At 34.5% G+C, this 26,836-nt stretch overlaps 2 protein-coding genes across 4 annotated transcripts; one reads left to right on the top strand and one right to left on the bottom strand.

Moving 5' to 3' along the window:
* Positions 1 to 280: 280 nt before the first annotated feature.
* On the bottom strand, positions 281 to 3,818 carry LOC115992800. Its single transcript, XM_031117043.1, has 5 exons — positions 1,662 to 3,818; positions 1,369 to 1,497; positions 1,078 to 1,269; positions 927 to 961; positions 281 to 739 (listed from the first exon to the last, which is right to left on the bottom strand). Exons 1-5 carry the CDS (start codon positions 3,651 to 3,653, stop codon positions 514 to 516), a joined length of 2,574 nt encoding a protein of 857 aa, XP_030972903.1. The 5' UTR covers positions 3,654 to 3,818; the 3' UTR covers positions 281 to 513.
* Positions 3,819 to 9,819: 6,001 nt separating this feature from the next.
* On the top strand, positions 9,820 to 26,836 carry LOC115991856 (serine/threonine protein phosphatase 2A 55 kDa regulatory subunit B beta isoform-like). 3 transcript variants are annotated; one of them, XM_031115804.1, is made up of 14 exons: positions 9,820 to 10,211; positions 13,707 to 13,810; positions 13,921 to 14,019; positions 14,145 to 14,264; positions 15,149 to 15,355; positions 16,114 to 16,205; positions 18,648 to 18,766; positions 21,700 to 21,823; positions 22,142 to 22,265; positions 25,356 to 25,424; positions 25,514 to 25,605; positions 25,697 to 25,774; positions 25,861 to 25,931; positions 26,078 to 26,836. In XM_031115804.1, the coding sequence occupies exons 1-14, from the start codon at positions 10,100 to 10,102 to the stop codon at positions 26,212 to 26,214; spliced, it is 1,548 nt and encodes a 515-aa protein (XP_030971664.1). In that variant the 5' UTR covers positions 9,820 to 10,099; the 3' UTR covers positions 26,215 to 26,836. The 3 variants fall into 3 exon arrangements, with proteins under 3 accessions (XP_030971664.1, XP_030971663.1, XP_030971662.1); XM_031115803.1 differs by having other exon boundaries at positions 15,149 to 15,358; XM_031115802.1 differs by having other exon boundaries at positions 15,149 to 15,361.

The following is a 26,836-nucleotide window of genomic DNA, read 5'->3' as shown; positions in this document are numbered from 1 at the left end:
TTCGAATATCTCACTATTCACTTGGGTAATTATAGGAGAATCCCTAGGAGGTAGGCCCAAGATATTGACAAAAGGTTTCAAATTCAGGATCTCATAAATATCATAAGACTTTATGAACCATTAAACCAACCCCTTGAAATTATAGACTTATTTCATTCAACCAATATGGTGCATAGCTAATCTAATTAATATCTAATTATATCATATATTATATATATTATAATATTATAAGTTCGATTCCCAGAACTTGAGATTGCATGTAATCATGACATGCCTTTTGACAATGACATGTGTCGAAACTTCTATATTCTAGCTAACAATTACATTAGAACATCTGTTGCTAGCTAACAATTTCTCATCAGTTTGTCATCAATAATGCGCTAAATGAAGCAACAATCATCATTACAGGCAGTAAAATGTATCAAGTTCACAGACAGTAAAATTTATCAAGTTAAGAATACCAAAGTTGATCCCACTGAAAGGCACATCCTCTGCCACATTCCCTGCACTGGTTTAAGCCTTATCTATCTCAGCAAGGCGTTTTTGTTTGGCCTCATTCTCAATCTGCCTTTGGTACTCCAAATGCCTTGCAAGCATTCTTCGATGCTCCTCAACCCTACACTCTTCCTCAGCCTTACTTGTAAGTTCCCTTTCCTCTTGCTCTAATTCATCAGGGGTTACAGGACCAACAACCTCAGGATTAAGAGGATGATCTTTGCCATGTGCAGCTGGTACCGAACTGAAGCAGAACACAAGTGAAAAGACATTGAACTTAGTTTAAGCCTAGAGATTGGTATGACATATTGGCACAAATTTAGATAATTTACATGCATATTTGCCAACCAAAAAAAAAAAAAAAACAAAACAAAACAAAACAAGAGGGTTCCAGAACCAAGTATAATAGAATGAATAAAATAAAGACTGACGTTTGTTCCTGTTGATCCTCACTACCACCAGTTGCCTGAAATAAGGGAATTGCATATTATTAGGGAATTACTTTGCATGACAGACTCTACATAAGATAACCAAATCACAATAAAAGGAAACAGAACAATAACTAGTGGCAGTAATTAAGACCTTAAATTCCTTAGCCTTTCTGTGATCCTTTTTCTTCTTTTTATTCTTTGATTTCCCCTGTCCTTGTCTTGCATCAACTCCTCCTCTTCCAGTGTTGTTCTTGGCATTAAGATTAAGCTCTGATAACAACACTTCTATTTCAGCATTAGACTTTTCTGTAGCATATTTGTCAACCATATCTTCTAGTTGTGCCTGTAGAGGAGAGGATTATCCCAAAAACATTAAATCATAAGCCAACAAGAAGGTAACAAAAAACATTCAACAGAACAGTCCAGAGGATCAAACACAAACCCGCATGAATGTCTTTAACAATGGCACCACAATTGATCTATAGTCATAAGAAGTTACCATCTTAAGTTTATTCCATGTCTGCTGCATGGCAGCATTAGTAGCCAGAATTGTAGCATCGGATTTGAAACACTGCAAACATTACACATAACAGCATCTCATTAATTAGTTAAATTTCAGAATGGCTCCCTCTTTAGAAGGGACATGGGAGGACAGATTTAAGAGTAAAAACTATCATTTCACATTTTCATAGTATTTCATCTAAGTTCGGAAACATCTAAAATTTGGTACCATACCTTCCCACCCATCTGATCAATGTGCATCTGGAATAACATTTTTATGTCATTGTCAGCTTGTGCTTTTTTTAAAATACTCTCTATGGTATCCAACTCCATGCTACCCATCTCATCAATTCTTTTCTCCTTCTCAATATCTTTTTGCCGCTTTAACAAGAGTGACCTGTAACTCTGTTGATTGCCAGAAATCTCTTTTCTTCTCTTATCTTCTTCCATACATATTCCCTCCATATCCAGCCATAGCTTCTCGTGTCTCAAATACTTGCATTTCCTCTCACACATATTCTGCAGCCGGTGAAATTCAGACTCAATGATCTTGAAAAGTTCCATTCCTAGACTTTTGCTAGCTTCTCTATATTTTTCCCACTCCTTCAATTTCTCCCCAATAGGCTCACCACCAGTGAATAACCACTGAACAATATTATCTCTAAATTCCTGTCCAACATTCTTGGTATCATCAACACTTCTAGAAGCTTGTTCACTAGTTTCATCAAGCAGTGGAATTAGATGAGACAAGTCATCGTCTCTGAAGACGATACTCTCATGAGGAATAGTAAGATCACGTCTAGCTTTGTCCCTATGGCAACTGGTGTAGAGACCTTGTAATCCACAAGAAATCCCGAGTTCTTCTATCAAGAATTCTTGGACACTTTCAAGCTCCGGTTCATCAAGAAACCAAACTGAGACCAGCGTTGTCTTCATCCAACGCTGATTAAGCAGCGTTTCTGGGATTTGGTTCTTCAGCATTTCCAATATCAAGTCCAGCAGCATATAGAAATGACTCGGAGCAAAACACTCAATCTCTATAAACAATTGCAAAAGAACCCAAATGCTCTTGATTAACATGCCGCGGTTGATATCATTGCAATGAGGCAAGTTCTCCAACTTCAAATCTTGTGACTTGCCTTCATCTTGGCCTTTATTTCCAGAGTCATTTCTTGACAAATCTTCAATCAATTTTGCAGCGGCAACCACGTTCACTGGACTCCAATCACCGATTTCAATTTCCGAAATTGGTACAGTTTTCGGCACAACAGACTGTAACTCTTCTGACAAAGTCCCTAAGTGGGCACTTTTCATATGCTCCAGATTCAATTCTTCATCTGAAAACCTCTGGCCACAACAACAACATGTTGAAAACTTCCAACTCTTCGTCTCCTTCGCGTACTCCACAGCCTCTGCCAACACCACTTTTGCCTTCACCCCCATTGATTTATTCTTATGGCAGAATTTTTCAATCTTGACACTCAGAAAATCCTTCTTTGCCTCCAAGCTCATCACGTTGTTCCAATAATCCCTGGCACGTGTTATCATGTCGACATTGGACAAGACTTTCTTGAGTTGTCTTGTTGAATTAGACGGTGATGGCATTTCCATCTTTTCAAAACTCTGCCTCTCCCTATCAAATCTTGTTTGTATCTCTTCCTTTCTATCTTGCAAAGCTTGAAATTCCTTACTTATCTCTGCCAGTGAATGGTCTTCAACGAGCCTCTTGAACTTGTACCTCTTAGCTTTCACTAACAGCTTTCTGAGCTCCGCTCTCACTCTCTCAATTCGCGACTCTTTGCTGAACTCTCGGGGATTATATCCCTCGTTGATGATGCCCAAGTAATCTAGCCAGGGGTCCCGAGGATCCTCAATGGACATAGCAGACTCACATTCTTGGATGGCAGCGTCGTCATGGGCATTGGCTAAGTGGATTTTGGCGTTCAAGAAACCGAAAGCAATGGATTTTGGGGAAAGCGCGAGGGCTGTTTTGCTGAAGTCAAGGGCGGAGGCAATGTATTCGCGTCTTTGGACCACGTTGGAGTCTCTGAGTGAGATTTTCATAAGGGTGAGGGCCGTGAGGGCGTTGGCGAGGGCGGAGTCCGGGTGGCCGGAAACTAGGGACTTGGCGACTTCCAGTGCCTTGATGAATTCATTAGCAGCAAGAAAATCGACAACGCGACCGCTTTCATCATACATTGAGGAAGAGGAGGAGGAAGAGGCCATTCCTTCTCTCTCTCTCTTTCTTTCTTTCTTTCTTGTTCTCTTTGCTTTGGTGGGTTTTGGCGGTAAATGGAAATAGTGAGTGAGATTTATGTTTTAAAGAATGTAATTTCCCAATAGAGAGTGTTTAAATAGGTAAATAGCAAATAAACCAATTGGAAATTATGTGATTTCAATACAGGTTAAAAAATAAATAAACAAGTATGGAAACTTGGCAGTCAGAATGTTTGATACAATTGAAATTTTGGTTTTAACTTCTTACTATCTTGGGCTTGCTCTAAATTATTATGATCATTTTTTCATCATAATTCCTTAGTTAAAGCTATTGCATCATGCAATTGCACCTTTAATGTAAGAGATAAAAGTTTTAAAAATATAAAATTGTAAAAAGATAAAAAATTAAAAAAAAAAAATTGATCCAAATATATATAATATCTAAAAACTAAAGTATAAGATTTATTATTGTTATATTTTTATTGAGTTATAATAGTGTAGCACTTCGGTCAATTTCAATCTAATCAGTTGACTTTGGTTCATTTTGTCCAAATCTATTAGTACATGAAGTCATTTAAGCTTTATTTTAATTAATATTAATTAAATAATAATATCTTTTAAATAATGCATCTTATAAATGTTTTCATTTAAACAATATCATTTACTAACTAAAATTTTTACAATGTGACATAATTGGTTAGTTTCACATCGACAACATAATAAAAAAAATTCGTAAATATTTTTTAGTGATACTTTAGTTACATATAAATCTTACAAATCTATATAATATGTAAAAGTTGAAGTATAGAATTTATTGTTCACAGTCTACTTATGAATCAAATTAGCAAAATATTTCAATCATTAATTTGGTCCATCATCTACTTTAGTCAATTTGGTCCATTTTGTCCACTTCGATCATTAATTTTGGTCCACTTTGGTCTATTCGATACACTTCAGTCCACTCAGTTTATTTTGGTCCATTCGTTTAATTTCGGTCCATTTTAGTATAAGTTGGTCCATAAGGTCCAATTTGGTCCACTGCAGTCAATTTGATCCATTTCGGTCTACTTAGGTCCATTTAAGTCCATTCGATCCATTCAATCCACTTTAATCCATTCGGTTCTAAATGGTCCAAATCTTTAATTTTAGTCTAAAATATACAAACAAAATAGACATTAAAAATTAGAGATATGTGCCCCTTAAATAGCAATAAAAATTATAAATATTCAAAAAATTACTTTAAAATTCAAGTTTCAATCATGCAAATTTATAAAGTGATACAAAATATTTGTTTTCATTTATAAATATTGGTAATATCAACAACTTTAGAATAGTCTAATAATCATGATTTTTTTCTTTTTTAAACTAATTTGATTGTTACAACAAGAGAGGGAAGATTTGAATCTGAATATCTCTGTTAAAAATATCAAAAGGTGTTAATTTGTTGAAATCATCAAATTACAAGGCTTTTGACATGAATTTCAAGTTGTTGCTACCTCTAGAAGTTGAGTGGGTTGCGCTAAAACTTTACTCTTTAAATCGGATAGAAAAGAGAAAAAATTTGGCTTAAGCCCCTTTGTTGGAATGCCCTATATATTAAGAAGGGTGTTCTTTAGTCTCACTCATTGGTGTTTTTCAATCTATTGAATTTGAAAAGTCAAAGATCATGTAATAGAAGACCCGTTTGGTACTTGTATTTAAATAACAGTTTTCAATTTTTTTTAAAAATACGTGTGAGTGAAAAAGTGTATAGAAATACATATAATATTATTTAAAAACTGAAAACATGTATTTAAATTCATGTACCAAACGGGCAAGAGATTTTTTTCTACTCTGTTAGTTTTTGTGGTTCATTACTGTGTGGCGGGGTATGTGATCTATATTCGGCTTTAAGTCCAACATGTGTTGTGATGCCCATCAAACTTAGAGGCCCATTGTGTTGTAGTTTCGTTCATTATAACTATTGGGCTTGGACTAATCAAAGCCCAACAAAAATTATTCTAGAACTATATATATAAACAACCACACCTTACCATCACTAATTTTTGTAGGAATTTCAATTTATTAAGTTGAACCAAAATGTGTCCATATGATGCAGATTAATTGGATTCTCAAAAAATAAATCAATGATGCAGATTAATTAGATATTATATATTAACTAATGGATTTCAATAGCTTATCTGATTTTTTTTTTTCTCAAATAAAAGATTTATGTTTAAATCTAGCTTACATTGGAAAAAAATATATATTATTTTTTTTAGATTTTTAGAATAAAAAAAAGTAAAAAATAACATTAAAATAATTTAATATAAATGGTTTATATTTTTAATATCTTGCAAATGATATGACATTACATATCCGTTTAAGAACTGTTTATTTAGTTAAAATTGAAATTTTTTTATTAAAAATACCGTAAATAAAGGTAAAAATTAACTAAAATGGTACATGAGATCCATAAATAGTATCAAAAAGTACAATAAAATCTATAAATAATAGCAAAAATAAATTAAATGATAAAATAAACTAGTAAAAATGATCAATGTCAAACATCGCTGCATCTTCAAGTCAAAAAGTAGGATGTCATGTACTTTCTCTTGTAATTTTTAATTCTGGCCTACGAGACCAAAAAAATGTTGAACTTCAAGGTGATAGAGTGGGGTTTTTTTTTTTTTTTTTTAAACATTAATACGAGGTTGACTTTTTGGATAGAAACGTTGAAATTTTTGGATTAGGATCCGGGGTATTGCAGTTTGCACCCCCTCCACCTCTCACATGCCTTTCACTATTTTGACTAAAATTCTTTAACTAAGCAAAGCCCAACAAAAACAATATAAAGTTATATATAATATATAAATATATATATATATATATATATATATAAACAACCACACCTTATCATCACTAATTTTAGTTGGAATTTCAATTTATTATGTTAAACTAAAATGTGTCTATATACTACCATACACATTTGATGCAATTGTTACTTTACAAATGTTTGAGGGGTGTTTGGAAGGGGGGAGAAGAGCCGGTGTTCAAGTCTCTAGAATGAAATTTTATATACATATACACTTAGATTAGACTAGAGTATAATTTTTATTTTGTATAAAAAAAAAATATGTGTCCATATGATGCGCAGATTAATTAGAAATTATATATTAATATTAACTTATGGATTTTAATAGCTTATTTGATAATATTTAAAAAAAAAAAAGATTTATGTTTAAATCTAGCTTACATTGGAAAAAAAATTATTTTTTTAGACTTTTAGAATAAAAATAAGAAAAAAATAACATTAAAATAATTTTTTTTGTTAATACATTAAAATAATTTAATATAAATGGTAGTATATGTTTTTAATATCTTTTGGATGAATGACATTACATCTTCAAAGTTGGATGTCATGTACTTTCTCTTGTAATTTTTATTTCTAAGGCCTACAACACGGGAAAAAAAAATGTTGGGTCCGGATTAGGTTCAGTGTTTAGTGACACTGGACCTGTTAAGATTATGACACGAGTCTATTTTTGGACACTTGTCATCAACCGACCAGATCCAGTGCACTCGACCCAGACCTCCCAAAAAATGTTAAACTTCAAGGTGATAAAGTGGTTTTTTTTTTTTTTTTTTTTTTTTTTTTTTTTTTTTTTACATTAATACAAGGTTGACTTTTTGGGTAGAAATGTTGAAATTTTTGGATTAGGATCCGGGGTATTGCACTTTGACTTTCCACCCCCTCCTCTCACCAGCCTTTTCACTATTTTAACTTTAATTCTTTAACTTTTTTTTTTTATTATTATTCAAGAATTGAAATTAAAAGTTATATTTTTTTGAAAAAAAAAAAAACAATCTCAGCTCTTAATAACTAATGCATTAATTGATCTTAATGTTAATTGGTGGGGAGTCATCATACATCAATAAATAAGTTTGGAGAGTATATATATATTAAAGTCAATTTGATATAGGTAAAAATTACATTGATATGTTTTTAAAAATTGGATCGATTATAAAACTGAAAAGAGAGCGGTTCTTGGGTCGGTCCATATAAAATAGATATTAATTCTCACACACTCCTTATCATACATTAGTCGTACACATCACACTTTTCATATTTAAAAGCAGATCTCAATAATAAAAAAATGTGAATATCATATGTATGAAATTATGGGTGTAATGTGTACACTTGTATATCAACAAATGTGAAAGATCAAAACCCGCAATTATAATCCCATCAAGACTCCGGTAGTTTACGTGGTATTATTCATTACCCTTATTTTACTTGAGATTGATAAGTTCACACTAAAGATAAGTTCACACTAAAGATCCCCTTTTTCATTCAATTAAAAAAAAAAGTGTAAAAGATCAATTACTCTAATTTGATTGTGATTTCAAGTATTGGGTTGATTAGATTTGCACTAGGGTTTGGGCCTTATCCTAGACATTAGGAACTTAGATTGGGTAGATTCTCTCGTGTAATAATGAAATGTATTCATGATAAGCCCAATTAGAAGATAAATTAGCCTTTATGTGCACATTTTTTATTAAATGTTTAAACAAATCATTCTTTTTTGTTTAATGGTATAATTTCTTATCATTATTCAAAATATCTATAATTAAATCCTGCATATACGGCTACCTATCAGTAAGTAAGCCATAAATGCAATAAATCTTTAATAGATAAATTTTAAAAAAATTATGAAGGCAATTACATTGTTCTCTCTCAAAAAGAAAAAAGAAAAAATTGTTTGCTCAACCTCATTGTCCTGCTAGTTTTATATTTTCTATTTGTTTGGTGGTGCATCTAGTGCCTCCCTCTCTTGATGTCCAACCAATCGAATTGTGATTTGTGCCATACCCTATGAATTAGAGAGGGTTTTGAGAGCCTATGACAAGTATTGCTTTTTCTGACCTTCATTTATTGACATTATTGTAAAGCTAGTGCGAGAGCGACTTCACTCTTTACACTATCACCATGAATCCAATAATGCCATATAATTGCGAGAAATCAATTCAAGGCCATGTCACCATGTTACAATGGTCCAAAAAACTTCAAGGCCAGATATAATTAAATCAGAATTGAACAAAAATATTTCAAAATCTTGAAAGGTATAAGAAAAAAAAAATTCAGTCTACTATAACAATCGAAATCATTTTAGGATTGGTCATAATGTCTATGTGATAAAGTGATGGATATTTGATTTATGACATGAAAAGAATATAACTGATCATGAATTTGTCGAAATCCATGATGAGGATTGGCTTGGAAAACTCCAAAGCCTCATAGAAGCCAACTATGCTTCGTTTATCCAATGACCAATCAACAAGGTCAAAATCAATTAGCAATTGGTCATATTTGTGAGATGTTACTATGAAAGACATATCTTCATCATTTATGTTTTTATCAACAATCCAATGCACCATATCCATGTTAGTATTCTAGTTCCCCCTTCTTCCACAACCATTGGATCAAATGACTTCTCAACTTAATTGCACTTCATTACAAAATTAAACCCCAAAATAAAATAAAATAAAATAAAATAATTTAAACAAAAAATTTCTAAAAAATAAAAAAGAAAATGCAAAGACATTCATGTCATAATGAAAAAAAAAAAAAAAAAAATCCCTTCTCACATTCTTTTTAATATAAAAGTAACTTATTTGTGTGACGACTTCTTAATAGCTTAACTACTTTATAAAAGTATTTTTTTTCTCTAACAACAATAATTATCTTATCCATAAGATATTTATATGCATCATTCATCCTTCCACAAAATCCTAAAAAAACAGCTACTAAAAATTTTCCAATCATTTACCCCACACACACATAAAAACACCCAAATCTCAACAACCAATCAAACCCCAAAGTTCTCACTACTTTTCCTCTGTCCAACCCAATAACATTCGGCCACGCCAACGCCAATCACTTTGCCAGGTAAATTTATCATAACCCCCAAACAAAAAAAAAACATTAAAAAAATCAAAAATTACAAGCCCATTATTGAGAGAGAACTAGACAAAGAACGAGGTTGTGTTTGTATATGTGCTTTTTGGTTCTCTCCGAAGCCCAAAGCCGAAGAGCGGTTTGCTCAGTCACCCACATTTTAATCTCCCAAAAAAAAATAAAAAATAAAAAATCAAATTTTATTTATTTATTTATTTTTCATTGTAGAGAGAGAAATAAAAATTTAGAGAGAGAAAAAAGTGGGCCTTTTTATTTTTTTATATTTTTTTTGGTTTTTACTAATTTTCTCAATGCTTCAATGGTTGAATTAGAATAGAAAGAAAACCCAAATGATTTTGTGAATTCTTTTTACTTTTTTTTTTCATTGATGGGGTTTTGATTGAAGCTATGATCTCTGCGAACCCAAAAGAGCGATCGATCTTCGATGCAGTGATTATTGGATTGGTTTGGATTTGAATTTGATTGGTGACCGTTTGATTTAGTGGGGGAGAGCACAATGAACGGTGGTGATGAGGTCGTCGCAGCTCCGGTGGACCCACCTCAGCCTCTGGAGTGGAAATTCTCTCAGGTTTTTGGAGAACGCACCGCAGGTGAAGAAGTTCAGGAAGGTATATATAAATATATTTATTATATAATGTTTTCAATTTTTTTTGGTAATGTTATCAATTTGTGAGAATTGTTGCTATTTGTGCCTGTATTTGGATCCAAGTGATATTTTGTGGAAAGTATTGGGATTAGGGTTTGTTTTGGGGGTTTGGATCCATTTTGGATCATGGGTCGTTGAGAATTTGTGATTTTGGGATGTGGGTATCGGAGGAAATGTTGTCTTGGATGTTGGGTTGTGGGGGGTTTTGTGATTTGGGGACAAAATAGTTGGGTTTGAGTGTTTGTGCATGTGAATTGTGATTGTGATGATTGGGTTTTGCATTGGGTATTCATTGGATTGGGAGAATGGAGAGTTTGGAAGTGAGCTTGGTTGAGTTGGTTTTGTGGGTTTGGTTTTGGTGCATGCACTTGTTGTGGGGTTGGAATTGGTTCCTTTTTAGTTGTAAATGCGTGAATTTGCGTGTTTAATCTGGGATCTTATTGATTATGCTTTTAGTTTTGGAGTTGTGATTTTGGTTTGTTAGTGCATGGATTAAGTTATAATTTTGCTACTTCAATTTCAAGCAGAATTTGGCTGTTCAACAGCAGTTGCTAGCTAGCTGGGACTATCACTTAGTTTTGTAAAATTTATTAGCCAAAGTGATAGTAATGGTGCCTTGAGAATGTTCATGTAAATATGGATAGTATGTTAAGTGAATCTTTTTTACTTATCAAAAATAAAAAAGTGCCTTTTTTTCCAGATTCAGGGTTATGTGCAATGGTGCTCTGCCTTTTTCTTATAATTGAGTGCACTTTGTGAAAACCAAACTGCAGAGTCATTGTAAGCCTTGTTATTTGGATCTCAAGTATGATGTGGGATATGGGAGAGGGCAGTTTAAAAGGAGAATGTGAGAGGGTAGGTGAGATGACTAATCTCGTGGTGAAAGAGGTGTCATGCATTTGGTGATTGAGAAACAAGGATTGTCAAGTCAGTATGTCTGATGAGACAGTTTCATTGATGTAATGGATCTCCTATCTTCTTCATTGATGTAATAAATTTAGATCATTTAAAATAGAGAATTGAAGGTCTATAAGAATCCAATAGTTAAATCATTAAACTACACAAAAGTTTTGAACTCTAGTGCATCATTGTAAATGAAACAAATACCCGGAAGTATGTGCTTCTGTTTTAGGTTTAGGATGTTTGAAGTAGAGTGCCAAAATTAGCTTTACATGCCAATTGTTAATTAAATTTCAAACTAATATGTATGCTTGCTATATATTACAATCGAAGGTTCCTCCAAGCATGGCTTTCTTTTCATGGTCAACTTCTTTAGGTAAGATTCTTACAACTGCTAACCTTCGCAAAAGGCGTATTGTTGTTCTTGATTGGTGTTACATATGCAAGAGGTGTGGAGAGTCGGTGGATCTTCTGCTATATTGTCCCTTAGCCTATGAGTTGTGGTCGTTGGTGTTTTGTTTGTTTGGGCTGCATTGGGTTATGCCACATAAGGTTATTGAGTTGTTTGAATCTTGGCAAGGTAAATTTGGGCAGCATCGCAATATAGATTTTTGCAGACTTGTGTTGCACTGTTTGATGTGGTGTATTTGGAGGGAAAGAAATGCTCGCTGTTTTGAGGGATGTGAATGGTCCTTGCTGGAGATTAAGTCCTTTTCTTACACACTCCTTGTTTGGAGTGTAGCCCTGTCGCATTTTTCTTGTTTTCTCTTCCTCTTTTACTTAATCATTGTAATTTTGGTTCTTGATTTTTGCCCCCACAGTACATCTCCAATGTACTCAGGTTGGCTATGGAGATTTGGGATGGAGAGGGCTGCCCTTTGGAGGCAAGTGATAGCTGTGAAATATGGCTGTGGATGGGGTAGTTGGTGTACTAGGCCTACTAATGGTCCATATGGTGTTGGCTTGTGGAAAAATATTAGTCGGGATGGCCTTCTTTCTCTCACCACATTCTATATGAGATTGGGGATGGGTCTAGGGTGAAATTTTGGCAAGACCATTGGTGTGGCGAAACATCTCTTGCAATTAGCTATCCTGAATTGTTTAGTTTTTGTCGAGATCAAGAGGTTAGTGTGGTTGAGGTTATGAAGTTTGATAACGGAATCCTGTTTTGGGATGTAAATTTCTTTAGGGGTGTGCATGCTCGGGAACTAGAGGCACTGGCTGGTTTCATGGATACCATATATGGTGCATCAGTGGGAGGGCTTGGCAAGGATAAGATGTGCTGGAAATTTGATAGAAAGAAGGGCTTCACGGTTAAGGATTATTACAATCTCTTAGTGGGCTCTAATGACTATTGCTTTCCTTGGAAAAGCATTTGGAAACAGAAGATTCCTTCTCGAGTAGCTTTCTTTGTTTGGATTGCTGCTTTAGGGAATGCTTAACGATTGACAATTTATGAAGAAGGAAGGTTTGGATATTGGACTGGTGCTATATGTGCAAGTGTAATGGTGAATCGGTTGATCATCTTTTTCTTCATTGTCCGGTTGCAATGGATATGTGGGCTATGGGGTTCGGGTTGTTTGGAGTGAGCTGGGTTATGCCGCAATCTGTAGTGGAGCTTCTAGCATGTTGGAAAGGCAGTTTTGGCCGTCATTGAAATAGGTATATATGGCTGATGGTTCCCCATTGCTTATTGTGGTGCCTTTGGAGGGAGAGAAATAGTCGGTGCTTTGAAGATAAGGAGAGATCCATATCAGACTTGAAGCTATTTTTCTTTAGAACTTTAATGGATTGGTTGATTGCCTTGCAGAACCAATCTTTCTCATTCTTTCTTGATTTCTTAGATTCTTGCAATTTTTGTTCTTGATTGTTTGACCCCCTTGTACACTCCCTGTGTACTAGGGTGTTCCACTTTTTTTGATATTAATAAACTTTTTACTTATCAAAAAAAAATTACTTTGATCCATTCATGCATAAATTTTGGCTGGGTGATTTGCTTCTGAGGTATAAACCTTGTTGGTTTTCTGGTAATTCATTTGAAATTTATACACGACCTTTTCAGTTTCTATGTAGGAAATTTTTGCTTGTAATGAAGAGATATTGCAATACTAGAAGGGGTGGCAGACTAGCAGTGGCATATTATATTTACCTTTTGTTTTCTTTGCAATTTTTTTTTTTTGATAAGTCAAAATTTTTATTAGATAAGTCTACTTTATGCAAAACAAGCACGAACCAGCCAAATAAATACAAAGAAAACTAAATGCTATGTACAAGAAAGAAGAGAGTCAATAAACATTGAGAGGGAATCACTAGATGTGGGATTCCAAGCCCGAGACCAATCAAACAAAGTGCCAACAAATGAGGCAAGGAGTTGATCTCCCAAACTCTCTACATCCCCAAACGTACGGATGTTGTGTTCCCTCCAAATACACCACATTAAACACAATAGTGTCAAGTTGTTTTCTTTGCGATTTCTAGTCTAGGCATTTAAATCTTCAATAGTATGAGCAGGTAGAATGGAATTTCTTAGTTAGTTTGTCTGTTTTTCCCTCTGCAGTTGATATAATTTCAGCAATCGAATTTGACAAAACGGGTGACCATCTTGCTACTGGTGACCGTGGGGGCCGGGTGGTACTCTTTGAGAGGACAGATACAAAAGATGTATGTTCTTTCTGCCCTAACAGGTTTCACTACATGCAATAGTGATATATTAAATCGTCATTTCTGGTTTGTTGTTACATTATAACTTCTTTGTATACTGTGATGTGTAGCATGGTGGCTCTAGAAGGGATTTGGAGAGGTTGGATTATCCAATTGGTAGGCATCCTGAGTTCCGTTATAAAACAGAGTTTCAGAGCCATGAACCTGAGGTGATTTTTTTATTTTTTTATTTTTCAATTAGTTACTGGTTCATGTCTGCATCATTTCTATGCTGTTGCATGCTGGGATCTAAATTTTTTATACTAAAAATTGTGCCTGCATTTCTTCATGTCAGTTTGACTATCTCAAGAGCTTGGAAATTGAGGAGAAAATCAACAAAATTAGATGGTGTCAAACAGCCAACGGGGCTTTATTTCTTCTTTCCACAAATGACAAAACAATTAAATTTTGGAAGGTAAGAAAGGAACGTCATCTTATGGCTTTTTTTATTTTTCAAGGTCTCTATCTTTTAATTTGTTCTGCACAAATTACTGCACTTCAATTGAAGTGAATATAAGTATTTTCTTTCATTGAAGTGAATTAATGGAGATTGAAGGATTGCCAGCTGGCAGAATTTATAATTTGTTTGTATTTCTATGTTGTATTGGTTCATAATCTTGTGTGCAGAGGATGCAGTATTTGGTATACGTCTGTTATAATTTTTTTCCACCCTCAAATTTCATATCCTGGTTTTTGCCTTGTCTAGAAATGCATGCATGCAATGAGGTTGCATGTTGTACAAACTGAAAAGTTGCATGTTGGACTTTGTTCAGTAAAAAGAAAAAAAAGAAATGCAAGGTCACTTGAATTAATTGCTGTATTAAATGGTTTGTAAAGATTCACTTACTGAAGGTTGCAATCTCTTTGGCTGATTGGTTATTTTAGATGGGGCATAGAAATGGTCACTGTATGTTGTAAAGATATAAGCATGAGTATAAACAATCAGCCAAGGAGATCTCAACAAAATGGCATCTCCTTCCTCCATTGGAAAAAGGTGGAGGGCAGAGGTCACTGGATGAATTCTGAGTGTGTGGGTGAGTTGTTTTTTCTGGGAAATAAGAACTATGTATATAAAAAAGGCATACTGTACAAAAAATCTTATTGAATTGTGACACTGGTGCATGTAAATGCTTTCTATGAGTTCTTCACTTCCATGTATCTAAATTTTTGGTTTATGGATGTATGATGGTTCAGAAAGTGACAAAACAGATGTAATGATTTCCACTTTTTATTTATTTTTCTCTTACTTTGATTATTGATGGCTTCATGTGAAAACTGTGGATTTCTTTGCTGTTGCAGGTCCAAGAAAAGAAGATCAAGAAAATTTCTGACATGAATTTGGACTCTTCAAAAGCTGTTGGAAATTGCAGTGTTGCTAGTTCGAGCAATTCAATTAGCCCTAGACCGTACCTTGCAAATGGAGGATGCCCAGACAGATCATACAGTTCTCTGAGCAATGAGCTCTCATTCCCACCTGGGGGCATTCCTTCACTACGTTTACCCATGGTAGTTGTATGTGATCCAGTATATTGATTTTTTTGGTCTGTATAATTTTTATTTTTTGGTTTTTTATGATGCATACATTCTTAAAATGGGCATGAATTACGTTATTATGAATTTTATTTGTATATAAAAATAAATAAAAAATCATCATCAATTGATGCCACTACTCACTAGGTTATAACTTAAACCAGCTCTGAGCACCAAGAAAAATGGATGAAAGAGCAAGAAAAACCCTAGCTGCAGCAAGGCATGCCTTGAAGCCTCTCCTTCTTCAGAGAGCAATGATTTTGTCTGGGTCTTAGATTTGGGCTTTAGCGCGAACCTTATTTACATGCAAGTGCTTGTCACGTCTACTTGGATATGGGGCTTTTGTATTATGAGTACAGCTCTTTGGATAAAGTTTGGTTTTATTGGTCAAATTTGTATTAATTTGTTTATTTAAATACTTATTTTTATCCTTTTCTATTTGAATTATCCAAATATATGAGTGTGCAGCCATGTCTATATGTGAATATATTTGCACTGTGGAAAGTGTAAAATATATTTTCCTCATTTTAATTGGATGAAAGGGTTCTTAGAACTGGAGCATAGTCTTAAAGGTCAATGTGGTTTTCTTGTTGTTGCCATGTCTAAATGTGTGCCCATGTCTATCTCTTTTTTTTTTTTTGGGGGGGGGGGGGGGGGGGGGGGGAGGTTGTGTTTAGAAAGAGAAAGTTTTTCCTCTTATGCAGCACTAACACTTAAACTTATGAAAATTGCAGGTAGCTAGCCATGAAACCAGTCTTGTAGCTAGATGTCGAAGGGTATATGCTCATGCTCATGATTATCATATCAATTCCATTTCAAATAACAGGTGCCTCCATTTCTTTTGCTAAACTACTACTTGTGTTATTAGTTAATTATTTTTTACTTCTTGTATTATTAGTTTATACTAGGGTTCTTAGGACCTTAAGAAGCAATAAGGCATTGTGTCTGACTTTCTATGTATCTGTGCTTTACTGATTTCTTATATCTTAAGAATGGAACATCAATTGATTTGACTTCCATTTTTTTGAAACATCAATAAGATAAGGGTTAAACTTTTAAATGTTTGCCTGAGATATTATTTCAATAAGATCAATGATGAAGGCCTTTAGGTTTAACCCTATGTTTGGATGAGCTTATTTTCATTAGCTTATTATTTCTTATAAAAAAAAAATAAGGTATGTAGAATCGTATGGTTGTGGCTAGAAAAAAATGAGGTTTTAAAAGCTTATACATAAGCTAGCAACTGGGATTTTAAGCTAAAACAGACCTGGATCAACTAGTATTGAGTTCCAGCATCCCCCCTCCACACCCACGTCACACAATTGAAAAAGCACATTGAATTTCATATTTTGATTTAAGCATAGATTTTTCATCAAGAACCGTTTGAGGTACTTAGAGGAAACTGCTGCCTTTTTTTTCCCTCTTCTCACAATTGCAATGGATGGTGAAACATATTTGTCACCATCCATGAGATAAGGCATTGTGTCTGACTTTCTATGTATCTGTGCTTTACTGATTTCTTATATCTTAAGAATGGAACATCAATTGATTTGACTTCCATTTTTTTGAAACATCAATAAGATAAGGGTTAAACTTTTAAATGTTTGCCTGAGATATTATTTCAATAAGATCAATGATGAAGGCCTTTAGGTTTAACCCTATGTTTGGATGAGCTTATTTTCATTAGCTTATTATTTCTTATTAAAAAAAAAAGGTATGTAGAATCATATGGTTGTGGCTAGAAAAAATGAGGTTTTAAAAGGTTATACATAAGCTAGCAACTGGGATTTTAAGCTAAAGCAGACCTGGATCAACTAGTATTGAGTTCCAGCATCCCCCCTCCACACCCACATCACACAATTGAAAAGCACATTGAATTTTATATTTTGATTTAAGCATAGATTTTTCATCAAGAACCGTTTGAGGTACTTAGAGGAAACTGCTGCCTTTTTTTTCCCTCTTGCTTCTCACAATTGCTATGGATGGTGAAACAAATTTGTCACTTCAGCTGCACATGCACATCCTTGATGTTATCTAGTTAATCTTTCTAGAGGAAGGTAAATAGGGGATTAAATGTTGATACTTTTTCCACCTTCTACAATTACCTAGCAATGAAATTTGGTTATCTATATATAGCATTTTGTTTGATGATGTTTATGGATGAGGGATAGATGAGAGATTGGTTTTTTTTTTTTTTTGGGGGGGGGGGGGGGGGGGGGGGGTGGTGTGGAAGTAAATAATATATTGGAAACCTTATAAAGGTCACAACCCTATTACTCAAGAAGTATATAAGAAAAACATCTAAAGGAAATCTGACCTCAAAAACTTAAGTGGTAATCAACACCAACGATCAGCGTCAACAAATTAGAGAAAGGAAAACAAGTAGTAGCTGTCCAATCATACAAGGACCGTAAAAATCAAAGCTTCAGTTCCACAATGGGAGACTTGAGATCCTTCAAAGTTTCAATCATTTCTCTCCCTCAAAATACTCCACATAACGAACAAAGGAATTACATATCAAATATTACTACTAAAATGCTTGCCAAAGTTTCCTTGCCAGTATGCCAATAGTTCAGCCCCTATTCTAGGCATAATCCATAAAATTCCAAACAGACAAATCACTGAGAATGCCTTAAAATTTTGAGCCATTGGTGCCACTAAAATTTAGTTGCTAAACTTGTATGACTGGTCTTTATATAAATTTGTTACTATTTTGTCCCTTTATTACTCTAGATTTATTTTGTATCTTGATAGTATTTGTTTGGCTCTGATAGTTGTGCTAGCTGCAGAATCACTGAACGTGTGAGACATCCCAGTCATTGGAATCCACTAATAAATTGCTCATGACTGTTTCATTCTTTTAATTGTGCATGCTTAGAGCCATCTTTAGCTTCCATTATGATTTCTGCTGAATCCTTTATTTATTTTATATCCACTGAATGGCCAATAGCCTTGTAGCTCAATTGACATTTCCTAGTGTTTCCAATGGAGACGTCTAGGGTTCAAATCGTCCCCCCACCCCCCTCCCCCACTCCAATGTAACTATTAAATTATCAAAAACAAAATTTAGCCACTGAATGTCTGGGATTCATGATTCATGTTTTCAGCTTGTTATTGAACTGTAACTTCACATTTTTCTTTACATATCATCAACTTATAAGCATTGAGCTATAACTATCATGCCCACAATTATGGTTTATTGTTCACCTTTCATCTTTAGAATGGTTTCATGAAGCTTTCACTGATCATTTTGTTCTCTCACTTCCAGTGATGGTGAAACTTTTATATCTGCGGATGATCTTCGAATAAATCTTTGGAACTTGGAAATTAGCAATCAGAGTTTTAATATTGTGGATGTGAAGCCTGCAAACATGGAGGATCTGACTGGTAAGCTTTTTAATTTTACTATCCATGGCTTTATCAAGAATTTTAGTGTCAGTTACATTCTTGAGTTGCAAACTGTTTTAGCAGATCATATTTTCTTTTTCTTCTTTTGGGATGACAATTTTTTTATTATTAATTGAATTTATATAATAAAAAACTACCTCATGCCATGTCTTATATATATATATAAAAAAATTAAAAAAAAAAAAAAAACTGACGTACAAAAGATATACGCCAGATAGTCTTAGGAATTACATCCAAAGAATTATAAGCAAATGAAAGAGATTCCACCTATATTATAAAAAAAAGAAAAAAAGAAAAGAAAAGAAAAACAAATTTATCTATGAACTCTTCAAACTACAATCACTGAAACCCAAAACAGTCAACCATTCACATAGTAATATAAGGGAAAAGGTCTTCAGTTGTACTAATAAAAAAAAAAAAAAAAAAAGGAAAAAGGTCTTCAGCTGCAAATCTGAAACTTTCACTTCTTTAAAAGTAAGATAATTCTGCTCCCTATATAATACCTGCACCTTACATAAGGGGGATATATATATCACTTCATTAAAAACAGATATACAGGAAGTATGCTGTAAAAACAAAGAATAACAACTAGGAGAAATAGGAAAAGAAAAGGTGAGAAAGCTAGAAGTCTAGAAATTAAGTTATGTCAATTCATTAAAAACCGATATATGGCAAGTATGCAGTAAAAACAAAGAATAACAACTAGGAGAAATAGGAAAAGAAAAAACAAAGAATAACAACTAGGAGAAATAGGAAAAGAAAAGGAGAGAAAGCTAGAAGCCTAGAAATTATTGGTGAATAAGAAGAATCCAAAAACTCCATCATAGAATATGCTGAGAAAGTATAGGATTTTGAGGATAAGGAGAGATCCATATCAGACTTGAAGCTATTTTTCTTTAGAATTCTAACGGATTGGTTGGCTGCCTTGTGGAACCAATCATTTTTTTTCCTTTCTTGATTTCCTAGATTCTTGTAACTTTTGTTCTTGATTGTTTGACCCCTTGTACACTTCCTGTGTACTAGGGAGTTTCTTTTTTGATATCAATAAACTTATTACTTATATAAAAAAAAAAGGATTTTGAACCCCATTCATAAAGGGTCTTCAGAAACCAGAACTTAAGATTAGGTTAGGCAAAGTTAACACTTTTCCCTCATATGTACGCCGATTCTTCTCCTTCCACAAGCACCACATAAGACAAGCAGGAGCGGCAACCCACATTTCCTTGAATCTACAGGAACTCAAGGCTCCTTTCCAAGACTCCAACATAGTCATAACAGAACTTGGCATGACCCAAGTGATCCCAACTAGGATGAAAGCCTACAGGTCACAAGCAATAGGAAAATGGAGCAGGAGATGACTCACTGATTCACCATCAGATATGCAGCAGCCCCAGTCTGATATGATAACAACCCTCTTTCAGAGATTATCCGTTGTCAAAATATGCGCAAGTGTCGCCACCCAAACAAAGAATGCAGCTCTTAGCGGGGTTAACGTTTTCCATCTGCATTTCCAAGGAAATTGGATAGGATTTACAGTCCTTACCGAAGCACTCTATTATAAGATTTAACCTGGAATCTGGTCTTAGGTGATGGAAGCCAAATCAATCTATCAGGATCTGTAGGGGTTACCTTCACTGCATACAGATCATCCAAAAAATGGGCCATAGAATCTACTCCCTGTCTTGTGCCTCTCGGATGAATATAGGTTTCCAATGCACCTGGCTGTTGACCCAATCAAAATAGTCTGAAACCAAAGCCTCATTATCTCTAGCAAAGCTGAACTGCTCAGGTATCTATCCTTGATGGTTCCATTCCTATCCCAATGGTACTTCCAAAACAACACTTGGGAACCAGCTCCCACCTCAAAATGAGTGTAGGATGGAATTTTTATTTTGATAGGTAATATTACTTATATTGAAAAAACTGAACATTGTGTTCATGATGGTGAACACTCTGAACAAGAAACAAATACAACAAGTTCAAGAACTAAAGCTAACAGATTGTAAGAATTCAGAAATTGAAATACAATGCGTAAAACCCCAAATACGAGCCCATTGGAACTAAGTACCGGAGAGAAGAGATTTTAAGAGGCTAACTCATACAGACCTTTCTGATATTTTTCTACAAGCCTACTTGTACAGAGCTTTTACCATCCAAAGTACCACTGACATCGAGTAGAATAAATCACTACTCAATATCACCCATTGAACCTCAAACACACAAAAGACATAGCTGCACATAGCATAAGCGATTTCACAATGAAGTAACACATGATCCACCATCTCCCCATCACACCTACACATACAACACTGATCTACTAGTATGATTCCTTTCTTCTTAAGAATATCATTAGTCAAAAATCTTACTTTAAGCTGCTGTCCACATGAAGAAAGTGACCTGCTTTGGAGCTTTGGCACGTCAAATACCTCTCTGTGGAATATATATCTCCCTTAGAGCTTGCAAAACAATGTAGTAGTACCGAACATCAAACGCCCCACTTTCTTTTAATGTATGCTTTCTGATGCATGTTTCCACACTAGAATTGATTTCATGATGTGAGCGTCACAGACTTGCATGTGTGGTGCATGCATGTGCCTGTGGCTGGTCAGAAGACTCAATTTGGTCATTTGAAATTGCACCTGGCTTAGTTTGGTTAGTGGCAGAAAAAGAGACATTTTGGAATATCTTTCATTGTGTGACATCTCTTGTAAACCTGTGAGTTGTTCATTTTCACTACACTGCCAGTCTGTTTTTTTTCGTAAGTTTGAGCTGTCCTTAGGAATTTTAAAAGCAGTACATGAAAAACTACCAATAGTTTTCATTTTTGATTACTTGTTTCTCTGATTTAAGTAGTAAGATTTTGTTCTATGATATGTTCTCTCCTTGAATATGTATTCTATTTATTCTTGCAGAGGTGATAACTTCAGCAGAATTCCACCCTAGCCATTGCAATATGTTAGGATATAGCAGCTCCAAAGGTTCAATCCGCCTTATTGATTTGCGGCAATCAGCTTTATGTGATTCTCATGCCAAATTGTAAGTGTTAACTTGTTTTTGCTCTAATTTGGTCATTCTGCAGCTGCCTTAAAAAGGAAATGTGGTCTGATTTGCTTGCAAAATGTTAGATGGGGGGAAAGAGATAGAGAAGCCTATGAGCTCTAGCTCAGATGGCATCTCCTCCCCTTGGAAGAGTAAGGTGGAGGGTGAGGTCATGGGTTCAAGACCCACTGATGTGTGTGTAATTACAGATAATAAAAAGAAGGATAGAGAAAAAGTACTTCTAGGGCTCAGCATATAGATTAAAAATACTCTAATACCCTTCATGGACTAACCAGTAATATCCTTTTGATACAGGTTTGAGGAACCAGAGCCACCTGGTACTAGATCATTTTTCACCGAGATAATTGCTTCAATCTCAGATATTAAGTTTGGAAAGGATGGAAGATATATACTTAGTCGTGATTACATGACTCTTAAGGTTTGATTTCTGTACTTGCTTGTGATTTTTGTTTTGTGCTTGGTATTGAATTTCATGATCTTATCAAGTTACATGCACAGAAATTTGCTCTTTTTAAGCACTCAATGACAAGTTTTATTTGGCTACATTTGATTTATGAAAGAATCATGTATCTGTATATCCATGAGGTGCTGAAAGGGTATGACTGCAATAAATTTGATCTGCAGTATGGAGAAAGCATAAAATTTTGAAGATTACATTTTCCTGTATATTCTTTCTGAAGAGAACCATGCCAGGACAGAAACCTGATGCTTTGCATGGCAAGCATATAAATAGGATTTCTTGTTCCACTGAAATGTTAGTCCAAGGATTCTCCACTTTAGTATTAATATAGCAAAAATGTGCCGGATTGTATGCGGAAGGAGTGTATGTAGGAATATGTTGCACTCAGTTAACAGGGGGGTGGGGGTGGGGAGAGAAAGGGAGAAACATGGGTTGCATTAACCAAGATAGAAGGGGATTTTGTCGAAGAGAAACAACCTAACACTATGTTTGGGAATTTATAAAAGAATAGAATGGAAAAGAAAGAAATATATAATTTTACTAGTATGCCTTTTACGTTTTATTTGTCTTTTCTTTAGATATGGATAAAATTGAATTTTACCTCCTTTTTATTAAAGGAATAAGCGTTTCTCTAACTTTTGTAAGGAACTCTTTTTGTTTTTTTTTTTGGGGGGGGGGGGGTGGGGGAAGAGAATGGAATGGAATATACTTTCCTATAGCCATTCCGTTCTTTTTCTCTAAACTCTTAAATAGGAGAATAGATGAAATATCATTTAAGGATCCTTTTCATTCCTTTCTAAGGAGGTGGAGGGTGATAAATTACCAATTCTCACAAAAACTTAGCTACTAGAAAATTGTGAATTTAATCATTTAACCATAATTCTAACACTCCTCATTAAATGTGGGTCTAAACTTCCCCTTAATAAGTGGGGCCCAACATGTGGGATTTTTAACATTTTAAATGAGAGGTAGAGTGAAGACATGAATCGAATCCAGGATCTTCTGCTTTGATATCATGATAAATGACCAATTCTCCCAAAAGCTTAAGCTAGCAGAAAATAATGAATTTACTCATTTTACTTTAATTCGAACACTTCCTCTCATGTGTGGGCCATAATATCATCAGAGGGTGGAGGTCATGGTTTCAAAAGGACGACAAAGAGCAACCTGGTTCACTTTCAGTATGTCCTACTACAATCTTAACACACACATAAAATAGTATCCAGGTTCTATAACTCTTCTTTCTGCATCCACTCTGTTCTGTGTGATAATAGGTTCCACCTAAAAGAATAGGGTAAATGAATAGGATAACGTGATTTAACAAAAAAGGGATGAAATAGGGCTACCATATTTGATATGTTCAATTTAACAAAAAAGGAGATGAAATGGGTCTAACATATTTGATATGTTCAAAAATAAAAATGATGAATAATTAGGCCAGCCATACTAAATGGTTCAACAAGTTAGGTAGTTTAGAAACATGTTCAGAGAGTTCAAGGCAGCAAGAAAAATGTATGTTAAGTGCTAGTCCAAACTGCAGACAAAACTGGGGGATAATTTCTCTAAAAAATGATTTCCAATTGGAGACCAAAGGTACACTTTTTAGGAAGAGGACAGGAGGAAGGCCAATAAGAAACAATATAATTTTTGATAAACATGAATCAAGATAATAATATAATACTGTAGTCAGCAGAAAATTTGTCTCCTTTTAGGCTTCAATTTCCTAACAGAAATTTGACCAATTTAGATAGATGGCAATATCTAGTTCTCTAGCTTTGAGTTGGTAGCATCTTCTGTGAACTAAAACATGCTTTGATAGCTTTAGACTTCATAGTCATGCCTTACTGTAGGTACCTTTATATTGGTTGGATTAGAATGTTAAGACCCATTCACATGGATGTAATTATAAAGGAGAAGTTTTAAATGAGTCCATGAGTAAACCAAGATAAATGCCTAGCATAGTATAATTCCGTAGATTCAATAACTAATCTTAGTTCATTACTTGTGGCTTCATATCTCAAATTGATTTCTAGGGTTTAACATTGATTAGATAATCGAATTACATTGTCTTCTATTTCAAGGGGTTGCAACTGTCACTGAACCTTAACAAGTTTTGTCATTCTATGGAGAATATTTAAGACGAGTTGATGTTAATGGTTTCAATTTGTAGTGACCATCCTTCACAGCAAGCTCTCTCCCTGGTAATTTTAGCATTTCGCTGAGATTTAGCTCAATAGTGATTCTTTCCTTTCTGAAAACAGGGAGAAAACATAAAAGTGATGTGGTTGATAAGGAGATGAACGTAATAATGAGTGATAAAAAAGTACTAATGAGTGATAAAAGTTACTTAGACAGCTATGTCATAGTGTACACAATATGTTAGGGTATCAAAGAGAGAGAGAGAGAGAGATGACTGAAGTTTCTTTATGCCTTCGCATTCTTAGGTCTGTTGTCCCCTATCTCCCTCAAAACAAAAATAAAAAGAACTCCGCTCAGGAGGAAAACTTGTGTCAGGGGTGGTAGTTCTTATCTAGACATTCCCCTAAAAAAAAAGAAAAAAAAAAAAATTACATCTTCAATTTATTGGCTTAAGTCATGACTTTCTCTTGTTATATACAATAGCAATGACAATTCAAAATTAAAAATAGCTACTTTTGATTGGTATTTGCTCATCTGTATTTTGATCTCTGCACCTTTTTTTTTAATGATATTTTTTGAATGTTGATTTTTGTGATGTTTATGTCCTACCGTTGCTCTTTTTTTTTTTTTTTTTTGGGTTTCTATTTTATGTTTTGATGAATTATTGCCTTCAATTGAGCTCTAGAATATGATTTTGGCAATGAGCTCTAGATCAAATGGAATATCTTTGCTCCTTCCCTTGTAAGTGCAAGGTGGAGGGTAAGGTCGTGGGTTCTAGACCAAGCAGTTGCTTGTGTACCTTACCGATTTATTAAAAAAAAAAAAAACGTAATAATATTTGATGTTTTTGTTTTATGCTTGTATTTCTTCCTGGTCTCTAACTTGAGTCTGCATTAATTGTTTGTATAGTTATGGGACATTAATATGGATTCAGGTCCAGTTTCGACCTTCCAGGTTCATGAATATTTAAGACCAAAGGTGAGGTTCCTACTTTGTCAATGCTTAATCTAAGATTTGTGTTGCTATGTTAGGTCTATGCTGATCACAATATTATTGAATGAATCCAGCTGTGTGATTTATATGAAAATGATTCAATCTTTGATAAATTCGAGTGTTGTCTGAGCGGCGATGGATTACGAGTAGCTACAGGTTCTTACAGGTCTGTGTTTTTATGCACATATCTCTGTTTGTAGTCTCATTATTATTCAGAATCTCTGGAGTGCATCTCATGTTTATGTTGATTTTCCCAGCAATTTATTCCGTGTGTTTGGTTCCTCCCCTGGAAGTACTGAGGCAACAACTTTGGAAGCCAGCAAAAATCCTATGAGGTAAATTTTAGCGGAAAATATTGACAAGCATGGCTTTAGCAATCATTCATGTGTCTAATAATAAAAAATTTGATGTGCCCTTTTAGGCGACAAGTTCAGACCCCTTCAAGGCCTTCCAGATCCTTGAGCAGTAGTTTAACAAGAGTTGTCAGACGAGGTCATCAATCCTTTTTTTGTTTATTTCTCATCCTTCTTGGTTTATGACTATTTATTTCTGAGCAGTTTTTCCCGTCCTCTTAACATTGAGTTAATTGTTATTTTACTTAAAATTTGTCATTTTCCATGATGGGATATCCATAACAGGAGCAGAAAGCCCTGGGGTTGATGCAAATGGAAATTCATTTGATTTTACAACTAAGTTGCTGCACCTAGCATGGCACCCAAGTGAAAAATCAATTGCCTGTGCTGCTGCCAACAGCTTGTACATGTACTATGCATAAAAATGGTCCAAGAAGAAATGTAATTTGCTTGATTAACTGCTTTTTGGTTGCTGTTGGAGAAGGCTCCTCGCCTTTCCCACGACCAGTCCGTTGGAGGCTACATCAAATTCTCACAAATTCAAGTGCCCCGTAAAATCTGTAGCATGTGCTTTAAACATCGAAGTTCAGAAGTGGCTGCCAGAATCCATGAGGAAGCAACCTGATTTTGTTCCCGGGTGGGCAGTGTTTCTTTTTACTTCCTCCTCCCAACCTCCAAAATTTCTTTGTTTTTCTTTTATCACCATCTTTTTTCTTTTTCTTTTTTTCCGTATCTTCTTCTGAAAGGGAAGATGCAGTTATGTTCTAAATTTGCGTTGGGTTGAAGTCAAGAAAGAAAAATGTGATTGTAGCTCTCCTACAACAAACACTAAAGGATGTTCAATATTTGCCACTAGGTTTAAGATAAAAATGTAGCTTTTACTCAGAAATCTTGCTGGGATGGAGATGTTGAAACTTGCAGTGCGTCAATTTTTTTATTGATTCTTTGTCGTGGTTTAAATTTCATTGAGGCTGTTTAAGTCTAGTACTTATTTGTAGCTTTCAATTTCAGTATCAGTAAAGAAAAAGCAATAATGGTGTTAGA

This window comes from Quercus lobata, chromosome 5 (genome assembly GCF_001633185.2).
Source record: "Quercus lobata isolate SW786 chromosome 5, ValleyOak3.0 Primary Assembly, whole genome shotgun sequence".
NCBI classification, from domain to species: Eukaryota; Viridiplantae; Streptophyta; class Magnoliopsida; order Fagales; family Fagaceae; genus Quercus; species Quercus lobata.
The sequence above is the reverse complement of the archived record's forward strand: the minus strand, read 5'-3'. Positions and strand labels throughout refer to the sequence as shown.